Source organism: Strongylocentrotus purpuratus, unplaced genomic scaffold (assembly GCF_000002235.5).
Source record: "Strongylocentrotus purpuratus isolate Spur 01 unplaced genomic scaffold, Spur_5.0 spur5_scaffold_5, whole genome shotgun sequence".
Classification (NCBI taxonomy): Eukaryota; Metazoa; Echinodermata; class Echinoidea; order Camarodonta; family Strongylocentrotidae; genus Strongylocentrotus; species Strongylocentrotus purpuratus.
Genome location: NW_022145611.1, coordinates 40988366 through 41006005, shown reverse-complemented (window position 1 = coordinate 41006005; position 17640 = coordinate 40988366). Strand labels below are relative to the sequence as shown.

The 17640-nt window shown below is 33.1% G+C and overlaps 1 protein-coding gene and 1 non-coding gene across 3 annotated transcripts; both read right to left on the bottom strand.

Moving 5' to 3' along the window:
- Positions 1 to 46: 46 nt before the first annotated feature.
- On the bottom strand, positions 47 to 15799 carry LOC575437 (protein phosphatase 1 regulatory subunit 36). 2 transcript variants are annotated; one of them, XM_030998668.1, is made up of 16 exons: positions 15683 to 15799; positions 15354 to 15421; positions 13446 to 13532; positions 12890 to 13017; positions 12193 to 12259; positions 11623 to 11721; positions 11121 to 11261; positions 10721 to 10763; positions 9873 to 9955; positions 9202 to 9345; positions 8627 to 8656; positions 8245 to 8334; positions 7830 to 7895; positions 6212 to 6316; positions 4382 to 4422; positions 47 to 1293 (listed from the first exon to the last, which is right to left on the bottom strand). In XM_030998668.1, exons 1-16 carry the CDS (start codon positions 15710 to 15712, stop codon positions 1226 to 1228), a joined length of 1290 nt encoding a protein of 429 aa, XP_030854528.1. In that variant the 5' UTR covers positions 15713 to 15799; the 3' UTR covers positions 47 to 1225. The 2 variants fall into 2 exon arrangements, with proteins under 2 accessions (XP_030854528.1, XP_030854529.1); XM_030998669.1 differs by lacking the exon at positions 13446 to 13532.
- Positions 15170 to 15242, bottom strand: TRNAV-UAC. Its single transcript has one exon. It is a non-coding gene; the product is annotated as a tRNA-Val (tRNA).
- Positions 15800 to 17640: the final 1841 nt, after the last annotated feature.

The following is a 17640-nucleotide window of genomic DNA, read 5'->3' as shown; positions in this document are numbered from 1 at the left end:
AATAGACAGATATAATTGGAAATGATTTTATAGTACAAAAGTGAAATTCCTGTTTACACCTTTATTATACTTGCAGATACACATTTAGACTAATATCAAGATTACCAGATGTGAACAGACTAACAATTTAACTGAAAAAGAATAGTATAATCATAACGTTTTAATTATTTAATTTTTATTTAATTAATTATTTTGTTGAAATGGTAATTTTGCTACAATGATATACATAATGATAACGTCCAATGTTGTACAGCATTTGGTAATTACATAATATAAGTATACTTGTACAAATCTGTATTCATTCATTTCAGATTAAAAAGTTCTAAAGAAATGTAGCTTTTGCAATGATAATACATGCCCAGAGATATTCAAAAGAGCTAATAATAGGTTATTTTAATCAATAGCCATCTCCATACAGCAAAAATGATATTATACATGTGCCAGCTTTAAAACCACTAAGTACTTGTATCAAAATCGTCATCAAACTGCACTAGTGACCTATAAAGACACTGATGTTACAAAATAAAATAACAAATCATAACAGTAATTATACACAATTACTATATCTTTTCAACTAATATCTTTCTCATATTTGTCTTTTGTTGGTAATTAGAAACCAAAGTGTCCAATGTGTTTATCCTGTGTATAAAATCAATAGTCCTGGGATCCTTGTCTACTTTTTTTCCAGAATTACTTCTCCTTTTATTACAGTAATGATAAGTCAACATGGATAACATTTCGGCTGTAATTTTGAATACTCATATGAATTGCTAATGCAGGATGGTGTTTTTTCTTTTTTGCAAGTGGAATTTTCCAACATCTCTGTGTTGCTCTTGTGTGTAGTAATCCCCCCTTAATCTGTCTTTTTATTTTTCTCTCTCTCTCTCTCCCTCTCTCTCTCTCTCTCTCTCTTTCTCTCCATCTGTAAATCAAGTTGAGTTTTTACCAACTATAGAAATACACTTAATAAATATTGACTAATGTTAATTCCCGCATTAAACAACAACATCATCATTAAAGGCAATAACTCATTATAAATTTGCAATGTTATGCCTCATCAAAAAAAAAAAAAATCTTGAGGCAAAATTAGACCAATTACTCCAGGTGGAAACTTTTATATATCAGATATACATGTAAAAGGATCAAGGCTATTGCATCTTTATATAAGGAGAAAGGACGGAAAGATGAAAATAACATTACAAAGAGAAATTAAGGGGTATGTCCTTCAGTCTTCGTCATCTGAGAATACATCTGTGGCTTGTGACAAGGAGGTCATCTGACGACTCACTCCACCTGGGGGGAGGGGGAAGAAAATGGAAAACGTTTGAAGGAACCATGGTGGAATTCAATTTAATGCACTAGATGGATAGGTTCAGCCATTTGTATGCTAAATCACCAATCTCCAAGAAACTTCCCAAAAGAGTAAATATGAATAAATGTTGACCTAAATTTACATCTTCTTTGTGATGATTTAATAACACAGCTGAAACATTACCTTTGAGAGTATGTGTACTTTTAATTATTTTTTCATGTGATAATCTAATGCATTATTCTTCCATTCTTAACTCTTTATGCGCCACTTAAAAAACCCCCCTGTGCCACATTCTTTTAGGGTCACACATTTCGAGGGAATCTTTATTGACTCTGCTGAATCAAGAGGCTATAACTCTTCACTGGATGATCATGATGAAAAATATTGTGCAGCAAAGTTGTAGACCGGAAAACGTGCTTTTCGATGAACCGTCATTTGTTATATTTTGAATTATCATTTTTATAATAATCATAATTATATAATGTTTAATTTTTCTTATTTACGGCAGTTTTTTATCCCTCTAGAATTTCTTATTTAGCAATGATAAGACATCTTCAAATCGAATCTATTAGAAAGGTGGACTTCTTACCTTTCTTTACATACCTTGCTCAAGTATTCTAACAATTCAGAAGGTTAGTATTTAGGTTGTTGAAGAAAAGAAGTTCAATAGGGAGAGACTTGAAAGTACCCCGCTCAGCCACCCTTGACAATGGGCTAATCTGCCCATTGAAATCCCTATTACCCCAGGTTATTGTCAATGTCCGGTTTAGCGGGGCATGAAAAGGGACGTCGTGGGGATGTTTTTCTTTGTTGTGCCATGATAAGTCAATAAGAAATAAGAGAATGTTATTGATTTTGCCCACTGGTATGAGCATGTAAAAATGGTATAGGCATAATATATTATATGTGATATACATGACATAATCAGCATCTTATTGAAATGTCTCATTATGAATGTTCACCGCATCTGTTCTCTCACCTTCTTTACCCCTCAATAAAATTGATTTCAAGTACATTTATCACAGCCATAGATATACAAAGAAAGAATGAATCAATCTTAAAATATAAACTATATTGCATTGTTTTCCATTTACTTTATTGTGAGAGAGCTTATTATCAGAAATGATTGACGAGTGGAGTATGCAATGAATAAAATATGGAGAACGGACGTGAGAGACATTATGAGAGAGAAATAGTGATATGAAATGAAAGGACTTTACTGTGAATAAAGATTATAAGAGAAAGAGATAAAGATGACGGCAAGACAGGATACATATTGATACGAAAATAACAATAATAATGAGATAGAGATGACGGAAAGAAAGAGAGTAAACACTGATAGCATAAGAATGAATAAAGATAATAAGAGAAAGATATAGAGATGACGGCAAGACATAGGGTACATATAGATAGGAAAATGATAATAATAATAAGATAGAGATGACGGAAAGAAAGAGAGTAAACACTGATAGCATAAGAATGAATAAAGATAATAAGAGAAAGATATAGAGATGACGGCAAGACATAGGGTACATATAGATAGGAAAATGATAATAATAAAAAGATAGAGATGACGGAAAGAAAGAGAGTAAACACTGATAGCACAAGAATGAATAAAGATAATAAGAGAAATATATAGAGATGACGGCAAGACATAGGATACATATTGATAGGAAAATAATAATAATAATAAGATAGAGATGACGGCAAGAAAGAGAGTAAACACTGATAGCATAAGAATGAATAAAGATAATAAGAGAAAGATATACAGATGACGGCAAAACATAGGGTACATATAGATAGGAAAATGATAATAATAATAAGATAGAGATGACGGCAAGAAAGAGAGTAAACACTGATAGCATAAGAATGAATAAAGATAATAAGAGAAAGATATAGAGATGACGGCAAGACATAGGGTACATAATTATAGATAGGAAAATGATAATAATAATAAGATAGAGATGACGGAAAGAAAGAGAGTAAACACTGATAGCATAAGAATGAATAAAGATAATAAGAGAAAGATATAGAGATGACGGCAAGACATAGGGTACATATAGATAGGAAAATGATAATAATAATGAGATAGAGATGACGGCAAGAAAGAGAGTATTACACTCATAGCATAATAATGAATAAAGATAATAAGAAAAAGATATACAGATGACGGCAAGACATAGGGTACATATAGATAGGAAAATGATAATAATAATAAGATAGAGATGACGGAAAGAAAGAGAGTAAACACTGATAGCATAAGAATGAATAAAGATAATAAAAGAAAGATATAAAGATGACGGCAAGACAGGATACATCTTTCTTTCATTAGTTTTATTCATTCTTATTCTATCACTGTCTACTCTCTTTCTTGCTGTCATCTCTAGCTCTTTCATTAATTTTTATTCATTCTTATTCTATCAGTCTACTCTCTTTCTTGCTGTCATCTCTATCTCTTTCTTTCATTATTTTTATTCATTCTTATTCTATCACTGTCTACTCTCTTTCTTGCTGTCATCTCTATCTCCTTCTTTCATTTTTTTTATTCATTCTTATTCTATCAGTCTACTCTCTTTCTTGCTGTCATCTCTAGCTCTTTCATTAATTTTTATTCATTCTTATTCTATCAGTCTACTCTCAGGGAACACTTTTATCACTAGAGTCTTCGTCACTGCTCGATTCGTCGGAATCAGAGTCCATGCTCCATGCTTCCATAGTAACAAGATCTCGAGCCTCCTCTACACTAAACACACGTTGACGTTTTCCAGCAGGTGCCATCGTAACATCAGTAAAAAAAATCCAAAGAAAACCGCTAAATACACGGTAATTTCGAATGTAACACTATGAAGAAAAACAGTTTACCGGAAAGTGTGCGATGTATACAATGTAAACAATAGTAAACGCAACGCGTGGCTACACACTGCGAGCGGTATTATGAATGTCTAATTGACTCGTATACATCTGTGCAAAAATGCGAAGTTGGCACGCCTACGTCCGTGCAAATCGGCGAACAAAGCAAACAAAGAGTTAATGTTGAAATGAAAGTAAAAAAGATGAATATTTAGGTACCTTGCATTGGTGCTGGCTTGGTAGGCGTCCCGGCAAATCCTCTGAGAAAAACAGAATAAAAGTTTGCGCAAAGAGGAATGGTGAGGAGAATCAAACTAAATTGCAGAAAGGATACTGTAGAAACTAACATTCTAATACATATTAGGGGTAAGATTGATTAAGAAGAAAAATCAATAATATTAACAGTTTGCTATTTGTTGAAACATCAATAGAAGAACACACAATCTACATCATGTACAATGTTGGTAATTCCTTTCCCTTTATCATATTTTTTCTCCAATTAAACTGTTATAAAATCCAAATAATGTAATGTAAAAACAGTTTGTAAAGTATCATTCCTTTGTAGCTTATCTATTGTTTTACTTTATCTTTGTAATACCATTAAAATTCATACCCTTAACAGTAATTGTCCACATCCAAATGATCAGCATTCAAGTTTTTCTCATTGAGAAATTACCTTTACTGTACATGGCCTTTAAACACTAAGTTACTAGACACTATGGCCCGGATTCACAAAGGAGGTTTAAATTTAAACCTCCTTTGTGAATTCAGGCCTTTGTCTACTAGATATTTACAGCATTGCATGATTGACAGGAAAAACATGGTAGTATGAAAGCCTGTAAGTGTAGTTTAGTCTCCTTGTTAATTTTGCTTCTATTTTTAATTTTTTTTTTTATAGTTCTTTTAATGGATGGGAAGTTGCTTAATGTTCAAATCATTTCATCAGAGTTGTATATAAAGAGCACAATATAATGAACATGTAAGATTATATCATTATATTGTGTCTACATTCAAAACTTTTATCACCAGTTCAATTTGGGTTTCATTTCACAAGCTCTTTGTTATTTTAAAGATGATTGGTGACCATGGAAATTTAAGAATGTAGCCACTTTATATATCATGCTTGATCAAATTATTTAATAATATTTACCAATGTGAAATGCAAATAAAGTTAGATATACCACATTCATCTCATATTTCAGTGAACATCATTATCTAAGATTCAACATTAAAATAATGACAAGCACAAGGTCTATGAAACCTACCAGCTATGAAAAGTGATTAGAAATTAGATCACAATCAAACAAATATTAATGCATTGAAATAACATAAATGATAAGATTGAGATAACATTAAAATTAGATGAAGGTAAAAGAATATATTGATAAGAAATGGATGCAATGGGAGTAAAAATGTGAAAGGGAGTGAAGTGAAATGAATTAAATTATTACACGAGTATGTCATGAAATCAATTAGAAAGTAAAAGATCATAATGAAATGGTTATTACTAATGAAAGAATGGATGAATAAAAATGGATCATGAGTGATTACATCACATAAAATCTATTACCAAGGTACCTATAGGAACATAGAATTATTATGATAAACATTATTTGTACAGGACGTTGTTGCTTTTGACTTTAAGCGAACATGTTAAATTGAAATATTTAGATGTATGAATTTCTCATAAATTGTTGGTAATTGTATGATACTGACAAATTAGTGTTTTATTTCTCGTTTAAACATCATAGATATGAGAAAGTTGTTTTGACTACATTGTGTGCTTAATATTATCATTATTCAAGATTTCTACAGGGTTGAAAAATAACATTCTCAGTGCCCAGTGGGTTTTATCATTTTCATGTCTACTTCTCTCATATAAGAGAATAAGATGATAAATATTACTCTAATCTGTAATAACAGTGTTTTTTCATGATGGGATTAAACAAGAATAGCAATACATCCACAAACGGAACCCATCATAGGTGGGTAAACTACAATAAACAAACACTAGACCCCCCCCCCCTGAAATGAAACAAATAAACTTACTCTCTCTTGGTCTGATCTTCTTCTGTTTCTTCATCTTGTTCCGACCCGACAGGAGCCAGGGTCTGAGGGTTAAACTGGTTCAGTGGTTCACCAATGATACCAATGCTGTTGTACAGATGGAAATAAAATGTCTTTAATACCAGGATCATACCACGCAAAGTGAATGGACATTGACAAAGCACACATGTTCATGCACTAAAATTAGCATATGAATCAATAAAACAACAAAACAAAGCAAACCTGGTGCAGAAAAATGATCTAACAATTTGACAAGAAGTTAAACTTTCAACAGCAGTTATTTGAATTCCATGACGCATAAGTGTTCGGGTATAACTTTCTATTTAAAACTAGATGGAATTTTGACTGCGCGCAGTCGAAAATGATGCCTCCGCCATAGAGCAATTTAAACAAGTTTGGAGTTTAAATCTCCAGTGGTTCTTGAGATATCATGATAACAATCTCAATGTATGGAATTTCATAAGTTGACCTCTGTGACCCTTGACCTTTGACCTACGTGCTCCAAACTCTAATCAGATTGTCTTCCTATGGTGATACACACTATCATTAAGTTTGAAGTTTAAATCTCCAGTGGTTCTTGAGATATTATGATATGGTGATACATACTATCATTAAGTTTGAAGTGAAAATTCTCCAGTGGTTCTTGAGATATTATGATAACAATCTCAATGTATGGAATTTCATAAGTTGACCTCTGTGACCCTTGACCTTTGACCTACGTGCTCCAAAATCTAATCAGATCGTCTTCCTATGGTGATACATACTATCCTTAAGTTTGAAGTTTTTACATCTCCAGTGGTTCTTGAGATATCATGATAACAATCTCAATGTATGGAATTTAATAAGTTGACCTCTATGACCCTTGACCTTTGACCTACATGCTCCAAAATGTAATCAGATTGTTTTCCTATAGTGATACACACTATCACTAAGTTTGAAGTTTAAATCTCCAGTGGTTCTTGAGATATCATGATAACAATCTCAATGTATGGAATTTCATAAGTTGACCTCTGTGACCCTTGACCTTTGACATACGTGCTCCAAAATCTAATCAGATCGTCTTCCTATGGTGATACATACTATCCTTAAGTTTGAAGTTTAAATCTCAAATGGTTCTTGAGATATCGCGCTCACAAACTCAATACAAGGAATTTCATAAGTTGACCTCTGTGACCTGTGACCTTTGACCTACGTACTCCAAAATCTAATCAGATCGTCTTCCTATGGTGATAAATACTATTCCCGAGTCTTAAGTTTAAATCTTAAATGGTTCTTGAGATATTGTGATAACGGTCAAACGGGACGGACGTACGGACGGACAACCCGAAAACATGATGCCTCCGGCACCACCTTCGGTGGCGGAGGCATAAAAATAATATCCACATAATTAAAAGGTGTGACATTTACAAATCAGCTCTCTGCTTTGGAGGCGCACTTTACACCCAATCTTCAAAATAATCTCAAAGTAGATCAGAAGTATTTTCTTAATACTTATCATTCTATACACATCTTTGATTACTAAGGTGATGATTAAATGATTTCCGACTTCAACTGCTAAAGATCTTTTCATGAATGCATGTTTTATATAATCTCTACTCACTTTTTCTTGAAGAATGAAGGTCTTCCTTTCCCAGCTGGTGAATTAGAATCTGGTGTTTGAGATTTTCTGTGAAAAGATAAAAATTCATTTAGTAAGATCAAAATTAAAATAGAAAAAAAAAAGGCGATGACTTAGCTAACATACATAATTTTCTCACATTCTTTCCTTTTGTCAGAAATTATCATTTTAATCAAAATTTCCTACACATTTAAAAAGTAATAATCTAAATCTAAATATTTCAAAGGGGAGACAAAGAAGTACTTATATAACAAATTGTCAGTTCTGATTAAAAAAAAAATTTTAAAAAGCAAAATATCTTCTTTGGTGGTAGGAAAAGCAAATATGGATTCCCAAATAGCAATGAACCCCTAATATTTGTCTAGTTTTTCTGAAAGAATTAAATCCAGTTTCTTACCCAGAAGCATCCAATGTCATCTTGCCAAACAAGTATTCATTAGCTTCTTTAGGAGTGGGGAGTAGTGACTTGAGAACTGGTGATCTCGTCCTGATAAACAAGATGAGTGGAAAAACATTTCAAACATACATCATTGCTATAAATATTCAATTTAATGCATCTGAAACCTTAGTCTACAATGTTTCAAAATATGTCATATTACAAAGAAAACAAAATCATGGTAAATAGTTCAGTAGCCCATCATTTGAATATAACTCATTAATATATTTCACTTTTGGCATCACTGAAATATCCTTTACAAATTCTTCACATTAAAATATTTGTTTAAAATGTAATAAGTATTTCAGACATTATATATTTGTTCTTATCTTGTCATACTCACTTGATTATATTTGTAATTGAAGGTCTCTCTCTGGAATAGAAAAAGAAAGAAAGTGAAATTACTTTTTACAAAAAATGCAAATATATATCTGTCATCCATTGAACGATTGAAGTCAATACAAATTCCTTCTATGTGTGCACATTATTTCTAAAAGCATAGCATATCATGTGCACATTATTTCTAAAACAATCAACTATATGATGATTCAAAGTTTTTTTATGAAATCATTATTGTATCAAGAGTATGGATTTACTGATCAATGCATGGTAATAGAATAAAAAATATTATCATTTAATCTTCAATGGGACAATATTCAAATTCCAAGCTAACATACTAATCAGTAATTGGTTTAACATAATTATGTACATTCTGAAATATTTCTATACAAGAAATTAAGTGAAAGTTATACTATAACAGTAATTCTGATACATAGACAACTTAATTAAAAAAGAAAAAAGAGAAAATATGTTAAACATCACACACTACTGATTGCCCTGGATAGCATGTGATAGAAATTGCTTGCATTGATAGTACTTGTTGGCAATGAGATGAGAGAATATAACTTGATAACGTACCTATTTTGTCTTCTTCTTTCGGCTGGAGTGGTGGCTGGGGTGAAGGTAAACATATCCCTGATTGCTTCTTCTTCATTCTCAGCATCTTCATCCAAGGAATTCTTGACTCGCAGGGCAGGGTTGAACACATCAGACCTCAAGATTCTGAAATTAAAATCAATCAGTAAGGTTCAGTCATCTTCATGGACCTTTTAACCTTTTTGATAAGTTCTGTTGAGAGCCAGAAGGCATAACTCTGTGCTAAAAATAATAATTTAATACCATTCTGATTATAAACAGACGATAATAAACACTTACAAATTGATGATTTTTATCATCATATTAGATATTATGTCTGATTAGGGCCATTTGTTTTTTAAACTTTTGTATTACTGATGATTCTTGATTGTTTTGTGCACCTCGGGTGCTACTTTAGGCAGTTAGGTGTTATTAGATTCTATATTAATTTACATGTGATATTCATTTACATCTTATTAAAAAGAATTTATACACTCTTTGAAAAATGCAATATGATACTGCAATATGTTACCGTCACCTGTATGTAATTCACATCTGGGAGTTTTGAGTGTAGATGACTGCCAACTTTTGAACAGGCCTTTATTTAATCCAGCGCAAATGAAAGTAATGAAAACAAAATACAGTACTAGAAAGAACTGAATTTTGCAACTCACCTTCCCAGCTCTTTGTTGATGAGATCATGGTCCTTTCTTCTGAATACCAGCCATACCAGGTATACACAAAACTTATACAAAGTCTGTTCAATGGAACAAAAATGTAAACAAAACATAAGTTGATTAATCATTTAAAAAATATTAACTTGGAAAGTACATCTGGGCCATTTAGCATAAAAATGTGACTAACAGCCAATTGCAAAATTTACTGTGTCTCTGATCTTGTTGCAATTATGATTATCTTACCAAGCATTGTATCTATCCACTAAGGTACTGTAGCATAACTAGTCCAGTAGTTTAGTAAGACGTAGAGGGCGTTATAGTTAATTGTGAAATATATATGTGTACATCGTGAGATGTCAGTCAGTCAGCGTTGACCTGTCGTTGCGACAGGTCAGGCAGAACGCTACCCCGGCAGAGCCCGGTTACGCCACAGTACTATTCATTGATTAAGGAGATATGATTTATCTGAAGGAGGTATGATTACTTGTAAGTCTTTCTGTTTTATCAACACAGTCATTTTAATTTATTTAATTTATCAATAGGTCAATTATTAAACTTTCACCCACTCTCAAAACAGAAAATTGTCAAACATCAAATAAATTTCCTGTTGTTTTCACTGAACTACCAACTGAAGAAAATAAATTACACACATTCACATGTTCTCCAAGAAATTATGAATTTTTCTGAGTGAAGTGAAATATAAATTCCATGTATTAACTATGGATGTAAAGATATTCAATTTAGACAATTCAATTTCCACAAAGTTTATGTTGCATGTTATAACAAAGGAATGCTATACATAACCTCTCAAATAAACACACAATGTTAGATATTTCGACACTTACTTCATATATTTCTCTATCTTTGTATGTAGATGACTGTCTCTTCCTGTCACATGATAATAAAAGAAAACAAAATTATAACTGGCATTTGTTAATATAAAAAACTGCCTCTTGACAACAACTAAATCATTACTGAAATGCAGCCAGAATCAAAAAAATAATCATGCCCCCTTAAAAAAAAAAGATTAAAAAAAAGAAGAAAAGTGAATCAGGGCTTATCAGTGGATATTTAACAATAGGGAAGATTAATTGTAAAGCAGTGGCTCGAGCAGTCACAGTAGCTATCAAAGGAAAGGGGTCAATCAATACCTAATTTTTATGGCATTTATTCTGGTATGCCGGTTGCAGCAGGGCTTAAATATATAACAGTAACTGGTTTTATAGAATGTGATATGCCACTTACATTCCACTGCCCATGTGATGATGTTCATGCAAACCAAGACCAAGAATAAGAATACAGTAGCTCTGGGCTAGATGCCTCTGAGCTACATCCATGCGCTCAGTGATTTCAGCCATGGCCGCTTGCTCTGCAAAACTGGGTTCACTGTTTTATACACAACAAAAAATAATGCACTCAATTAAATGTTCTGTACCCCAGTGACCACATATTGATAGTATTTACTTTTATAACCTGCATAGGAAAAATAAATCTTACTTGAGTTGATAAATTCCTCTCGGAAAACCTTTCTTACCGGCCAAGCTTTCAATTTGGTACACATAGTACACCACTTTATGTGAATAATATATGTGTGTGTTAAGTGTTTAGAGACACAGTGGATAAACTGAGTGTTATACAAATTAAAATTATGAAATTATAAAACTGCTTATCACAATCATACTGCAAAATGTATCTTGATAGACATGTGACAAGCCTTCATGTTATCTTTGAGCAGCTTTGTTCTTACGTGGTCATCTGCTTGGGTCTGTTTTCCAAAACACTTCTGTCAAAGTAACTTGAAAAGTAGTTCAGTAATCCAAGGAGAAACTCATCAAATTGGTCTAGTCTGAAATGAAAATTATACATTCATACGATGATGGTCAGAGTAATATAATAATGATACTAAGCCTGCTACAAACATTAAATCTACTGCTAATAATACCATTTCAATTGTATCTAAAGGTAGAAAATTGATGATGCTTAGAGCTCCAAATCCGGAAAAACAAAAACAGAATACTATCAATAAGTTCAAGTATTAATCCACAGCAGAAGAGTGATAATCTTTTTATAATCCATTGCATTCTTTGTAATATTTTGTCTTACTATTTGACTATACAAAATATACATTTAATAATAACAACAACAACATAGTATTTTTCTCCTGCTTCATTATTGAAAGTCTTTAAAAAAAACGAATGTAAAAATAAATAAATGAATGTTTACCGGTATATAACAGAGATCTTAAAAGAAGAAAAAAGATGAAGCTACCATACATTTACTTCCATTTCTAGATATATAAATTCCCATGACAACTTACTCAAATAAGCACATCTCAAATGAATCGGTGGGAAAGTTGACTTCATTAAGCATGAACAGGGCAACAGCTATGAAGAGAAATTGGTGATAGTTTGATTATACTTACATCCACTGTGATGTTAGAATTTAGCTAGGCTATTCTTATTTGAAATGGCTACAACTTGAAATAAGATGGTTAGTAATTATAAAATAGAAACATGTGGATCCATAATGTGCAGTATGCTTATCAAGTATATGATAATGAAGTGTGAGATGATTAATCTAAAAAAAATTGTATTACTAAATCAGATGACTGCACAATTTAAACACTAGGTAAAAACTAACTTAATATTCATATAATGAAGACAAAGTTTATATTCTTAGTGATATATACAATCATTTTTTTTAGTAACTAGAGCAAGCACATCTGTTTTATTACTTTGTCAACTTAAAAAGTCAATATTTTACCTTTGAAGGCAAAATTTTACATATTTATAAACAATAATTCAACAATGCATCCAAATTACATCCTTTATTTTATCCTCGCTTCTGAATAACTGGTTCACTGTAATCAAGCTTTTGATGAAGAATATGAATTTTCTTTATCGATCTATTATAATGACGATCTACTATCTACTACAAGCATTATGTCAATAACAAGTAACAACATCAATTTCTTGTTCGGTACTGAAAACACGATTGAATCTTCTTTGTCTCACACTTCACTCTCTGCAATGTCACAGTTGTTTCTTTTTCCACTTTGTTTGACCTTGCTGACCTAGCACCAATACGCTGATTCCCCTTTGACCCTCCTTGACCTTTTCCATCGAGTCGGTTTGGTGTTGCTCTGCATAAGAAAAGGAAATTATTCAAAGCATTTATATTACAAACTCATGACAATTCTCCTAATCTTTGTTCTTTAACCATTACCGGAGGATTAATCATATTTATTGCAATTACTTGTTGAAAATCATAAAAGGCAGAATCAGTTATCACATAAACTTGTAACATTCTCTATTGGATTAATGTTCAATTAAATAGATATCATAAGAAAACAAAGAAAGTATGCTAACTAACCATAGTAAGATTACAAACTTCCTTTCAACAATTCAACACCTTTCTAATAATCCTGTTATCAAAGTACACAGCTTGGGTGAAAGTAAAGGTCATAAAAAACACTTTACAATAACATTTAGAACTTTTATATTTTCTACAATTACATGATTATTAATTTGCAAATCTTCGATTGGGTAAAAAAAAAAAAAGGGTTGATACCTGTCTTTCTTGTTTGCAGCCTCCCCAAAAGTATGATTTTTCTTCCTCTGATTCTTCTTATCTTTCTGGTCGAGTGATTGTGTAGCACTGGGTAAGAAATATATGGAGTGAGAAGAAAAAAATCACTTGACCTCCCAACTATAAGTACACTTATATATAAATCAAATACATACAAAATACAGTAACAAAGAAACAATATTAAAATTCACAATCATATAATTCAATAAGATTGTTATTTAATTGAGACAAATTGGCAATTCGGTCAGGACTTTGTAATTCTCTCATTCATAATTCACTTATTGCTTGTGCATTGCTTGTGTAGCATCAATCATCATCATCTGAATATGATGATCCTGTCCGGAGGAGGAGGGGGGGGGGGGGCACTCCCAACATGACTGGCTATGCACCCGCGTCCAGAAAAAGAGTTGAAAGGGTGCCTTTTTCAGCTATACAGCATCGTCAACGTTTTCCTTAAAAAGGGGTGTTTTTCAAGCACTTATCGCACACAAAAAAAGAGGGTCCCAGTACATGTACCTTTTCAGGTTCACAGGTTTGGGGGGGGGGGGTGGGTAGCACTTTAGTACATGAGAGTGACCCCCCCCCCCCCCTTGAAATCCTGTAGGACTACACATCAATCATGGTAATTTGTTATGAAGAAGAAAAAAATTCAGTATAGCAATACAGATCTTGGACATGGGGCAGCTGTCACAGGCATGATGAAATATGTAAAAATGGGAAAGATAACAAAATCATACTTAAAGAGCAAGTCCACTCTAAAAAGCAGAAAATCAGACACACCATGCAATCACAAAAAGTTTTAGCAAAATCAGATAACTAATAAGAAAGTTATGAATTTTTGAATGACATGAAAAACTTTGAAAATCACAATACAAACTGGCAACTCATTCAGTCTTTGACGTCATTGCCCCACTATCCAACTCATTGTTTTCTTTGTTTTGATAATATGAATTTCCAATTTTCCCCTTAAAAATCTTAATTCCTCACACCAGAGTTATTTTTTTCTTCATTTAAATCTTGAAAAATGTGAATTTGATAAACTATTTATATATTAATCAATGATTATGAATATACAATATTCAGAAAATAGTATCGATTCTCCAAAGTTCATAAAAGATTTTGTGAAATGTCATGCAAGCAATATGACATAAATCCCTATATCCTGGGCAAATTAAGGCATGGGGAAATCAAGTTTTTGGGGATAAAAAGGGGAATTAATGAGATAAACATATATTAAGCAATTAATAAATAGTAAGGCAATGACGTCACAAACTGATAACCAAATTGGCAATTTGTGTAGTGACTTTTTAAGGTTCATAGTTTTTCATACTTTTCAAAAAATTCATAACTTCCTTATTAGTTATCCGATTTTACTCAAATTTGTTTTGCTATGTTTCTCTTATTTTTCTGCATCTTTTTTTTTTGGTGTTGACTTAGCCTTTATACAAAATAATCGATAAGAAGTTATAGAATGACATCATTAACACATAATAGTAACCCATATCTAATAACATCCAATATATATGACCACAAACTTTTTAAAACCAGTTTCTCTGAATGTGGCTGGATATCTCTATCCATCTTCAGCATAGAAAAACTTTAAAGAAATAACTGGAAATATCTTATTTTACATTCAAATATTTGATTGATTATTGAACAAACAAATATATTCTTAAAAATGGAAGGCAAAAAAAGTTGAAAAATAAAGTCTTCGCCCAGGCTCGAACTGGGGACCTTCTGCGTGTAAAGCAGACGTGATAACCACTACACTACAAAGACATTCACACCGGCAGAGGGCCTTTTATTGTATAGATCCCAAACAATAGCAACTTTGCCTTTGGTTACGAATACGGCACACACACACAAAAACAAAGTTGAACTAATTTTTACCTTGCCTGGAATTCAAGCGATTGTGTTTCTTCTTTCCAAAACCATTTCCCAGATGTTGCTACGGATGTCTGCAAATAAACAAGAAAAACAGACATTAATCACCTTCGTAGTCATACGCGAACTTCATTCAGCAGCAGGCGCAGGCTCAGTTCAGAAACGCGAATCAGCGCAAAGGCAATAGCTTATGTACGCTGGAGCTGCGGCAGCAAAGCTGTAGGACTATGGCCTCGGGTTCAGCTGCCATTATGACGGTCATTTTCATTTGGACGGTCGACGGCGCGTGATACACATGTACATGAAAACTGAAATATTGAAAACCAAGTACTCACTTCGTCGGAAATAGATACAGTCTTAGCCATCTCGCACTGTATAGTTTCCCTTTGAGCTATTAAACAATATACAGAATTACACTCTCATAAATTTTACAAACGTTGTCATGGACATGGTCATGGGGATGTATGGTTTATGGCGAAAGCGGGCGCTACTGCACACAATTAATGGAAGGGACACTACAATGGATCAGCAGATCATTTACAACAAAACAATAAGGAGTAGGATTTGGGATTAGAAAAATAAAACAAGTGTTGTATGCTATTACATTGTTTTTAAAAGATATGGATTCAATTAATAGAGTGAAGAAAGTTTTTAAAAACTTTGAAAAATATGTGGATAAAAGATAAATATGGATAAGACAAATTAATGTGATTGGGAGAGGAGAGTGATATCGATAGGCCGCGGGTTTACCTTCGTTCGGACATCGGGAACAACATATAAAAATCCTAGGGGTATATTACGCACGTTATTCCCAATAAAAGATGATTTGAACTAGACCTATAAGGAAATTTTGAGCAAAACCAAAAGACTAATCAGTTGGAGGAAGCAACAAGATTTTAACTATGTTTGGCAAAATTAAATTGTTAAAAAATATATGTATTTTCAAAACTAAATTAAGTTACGTCTCCATAACAGTCTCACAAATCATTTTTGAAGAAATCAAAAAGATTTCTTATAATTTTATTTGGGGAGGGAGAGACAGAATAGAAAGGAAAATATTATATCAAGATTAATACATTGGGGGACTCAGAGTAACGAATTTCAAGGTATTTGTCAAGACTCGGAGAATAATGTCGATCAAACGGTTCTGGAAAAAAGTGGCAGGTTCGGAAAGTAAATTTTGACAAATTTTTCAGATCACTGGGTGAGAATTATATTTTGTTGTAATCATGATATAAATCAAATGGACTTGAATGGTATACCATTGTTTTATAAAGACATGTTGGAAGCATGGCAATAATTAGATAAGTGCATTTCTGTGCAGACATTTTGGTGAAAATGAGAATAATCCGGTTATATTTAGATAATAACTTTGCGGGAATTATGAATATGTCACGTAAAGTCCTATCCAGGGGCGGCGATCCCGGGGGGACAATTCCCCCCTCTGAAAATTTGAAAAATTATAAAAAGAAAATGTAAAGCAAATACTGACTAAAGACTGCAACACGCTTTAAGGCTCTGGAGGGCCCAAGAGTGCAACGTTTAGCCCAATAAAAATGCAAAAAATCTTCACGTTCGGTCGCTAATATATACGCTCCATCGCATAGTATCCTTCAAAATGTACAAGTAAATATTGTAGAAAATCTGTATTCCGTTGATATCACCAGAAGCGGATCCACGGGGGGGGGGGGGGGGGGGGAGGGGGGCGACGAGTCTTTTATAAACAAAAAATTACTTAGTGCCCACACTACCCCCCCCCCCCCCCCACTGAGCAAAAACAACGACCCGCGGGATTTTCCAATTTCCGGGGGCCAAAACGAGAGAGAAAAAAAATTATGCTCACTACCCCACCCCCCTGACGTACTGATGGGGAGGGGGGGGGGGGGCTACAAACGTGGTTAATTTCTGATTCATTACCAGTGATTTACAAATGTTGCTGAAATAACAGTGATTTTTCCTCATTTTTTGGCGTTTGTTGGACAATGACAAAATGATCCCCAAATGTATAGCCAGGCAAAAAAAAAAAGATTATTTAGAAGCCTACATGTCAGGGCCCACGAAACGGCTGGCCTTGGGGGCTCAAGCTCCCCAACTTTTTGAAAAAGTATGTCAAAGAGAAATAAAAGAAAGAAAGAAAATAGATCGGACCTGCCAGCGTCACAAAATAATACGCCTTCAACTATTATGACCCTTCCCCTTCGCCTTCTCGATCACAACCATGTATTCCCTGAAAATTATGTGACCCAATATGGCCAGGATTTTTAACGGGTCTCCCTGGTTTGTCACAATGTCA

Bases quoted from the DNA above. Each gene is read 5' to 3' on its own strand.
- LOC575437 (XM_030998668.1), bottom strand. From the start codon at position 15,712: ATGGCTAAGACTGTATCTATTTCCGACGAA. The intron at 7,896-8,244 runs GTAAGAAACTGG...ATCTTTTCACAG, and splicing joins ATGACATTGGATGCTTCTGG to AAAATCTCAAACACCAGATT. The intron at 6,317-7,829 runs GTGAGTAGAGAT...TCTGTACAACAG, and splicing joins CCTTCATTCTTCAAGAAAAA to CATTGGTATCATTGGTGAAC.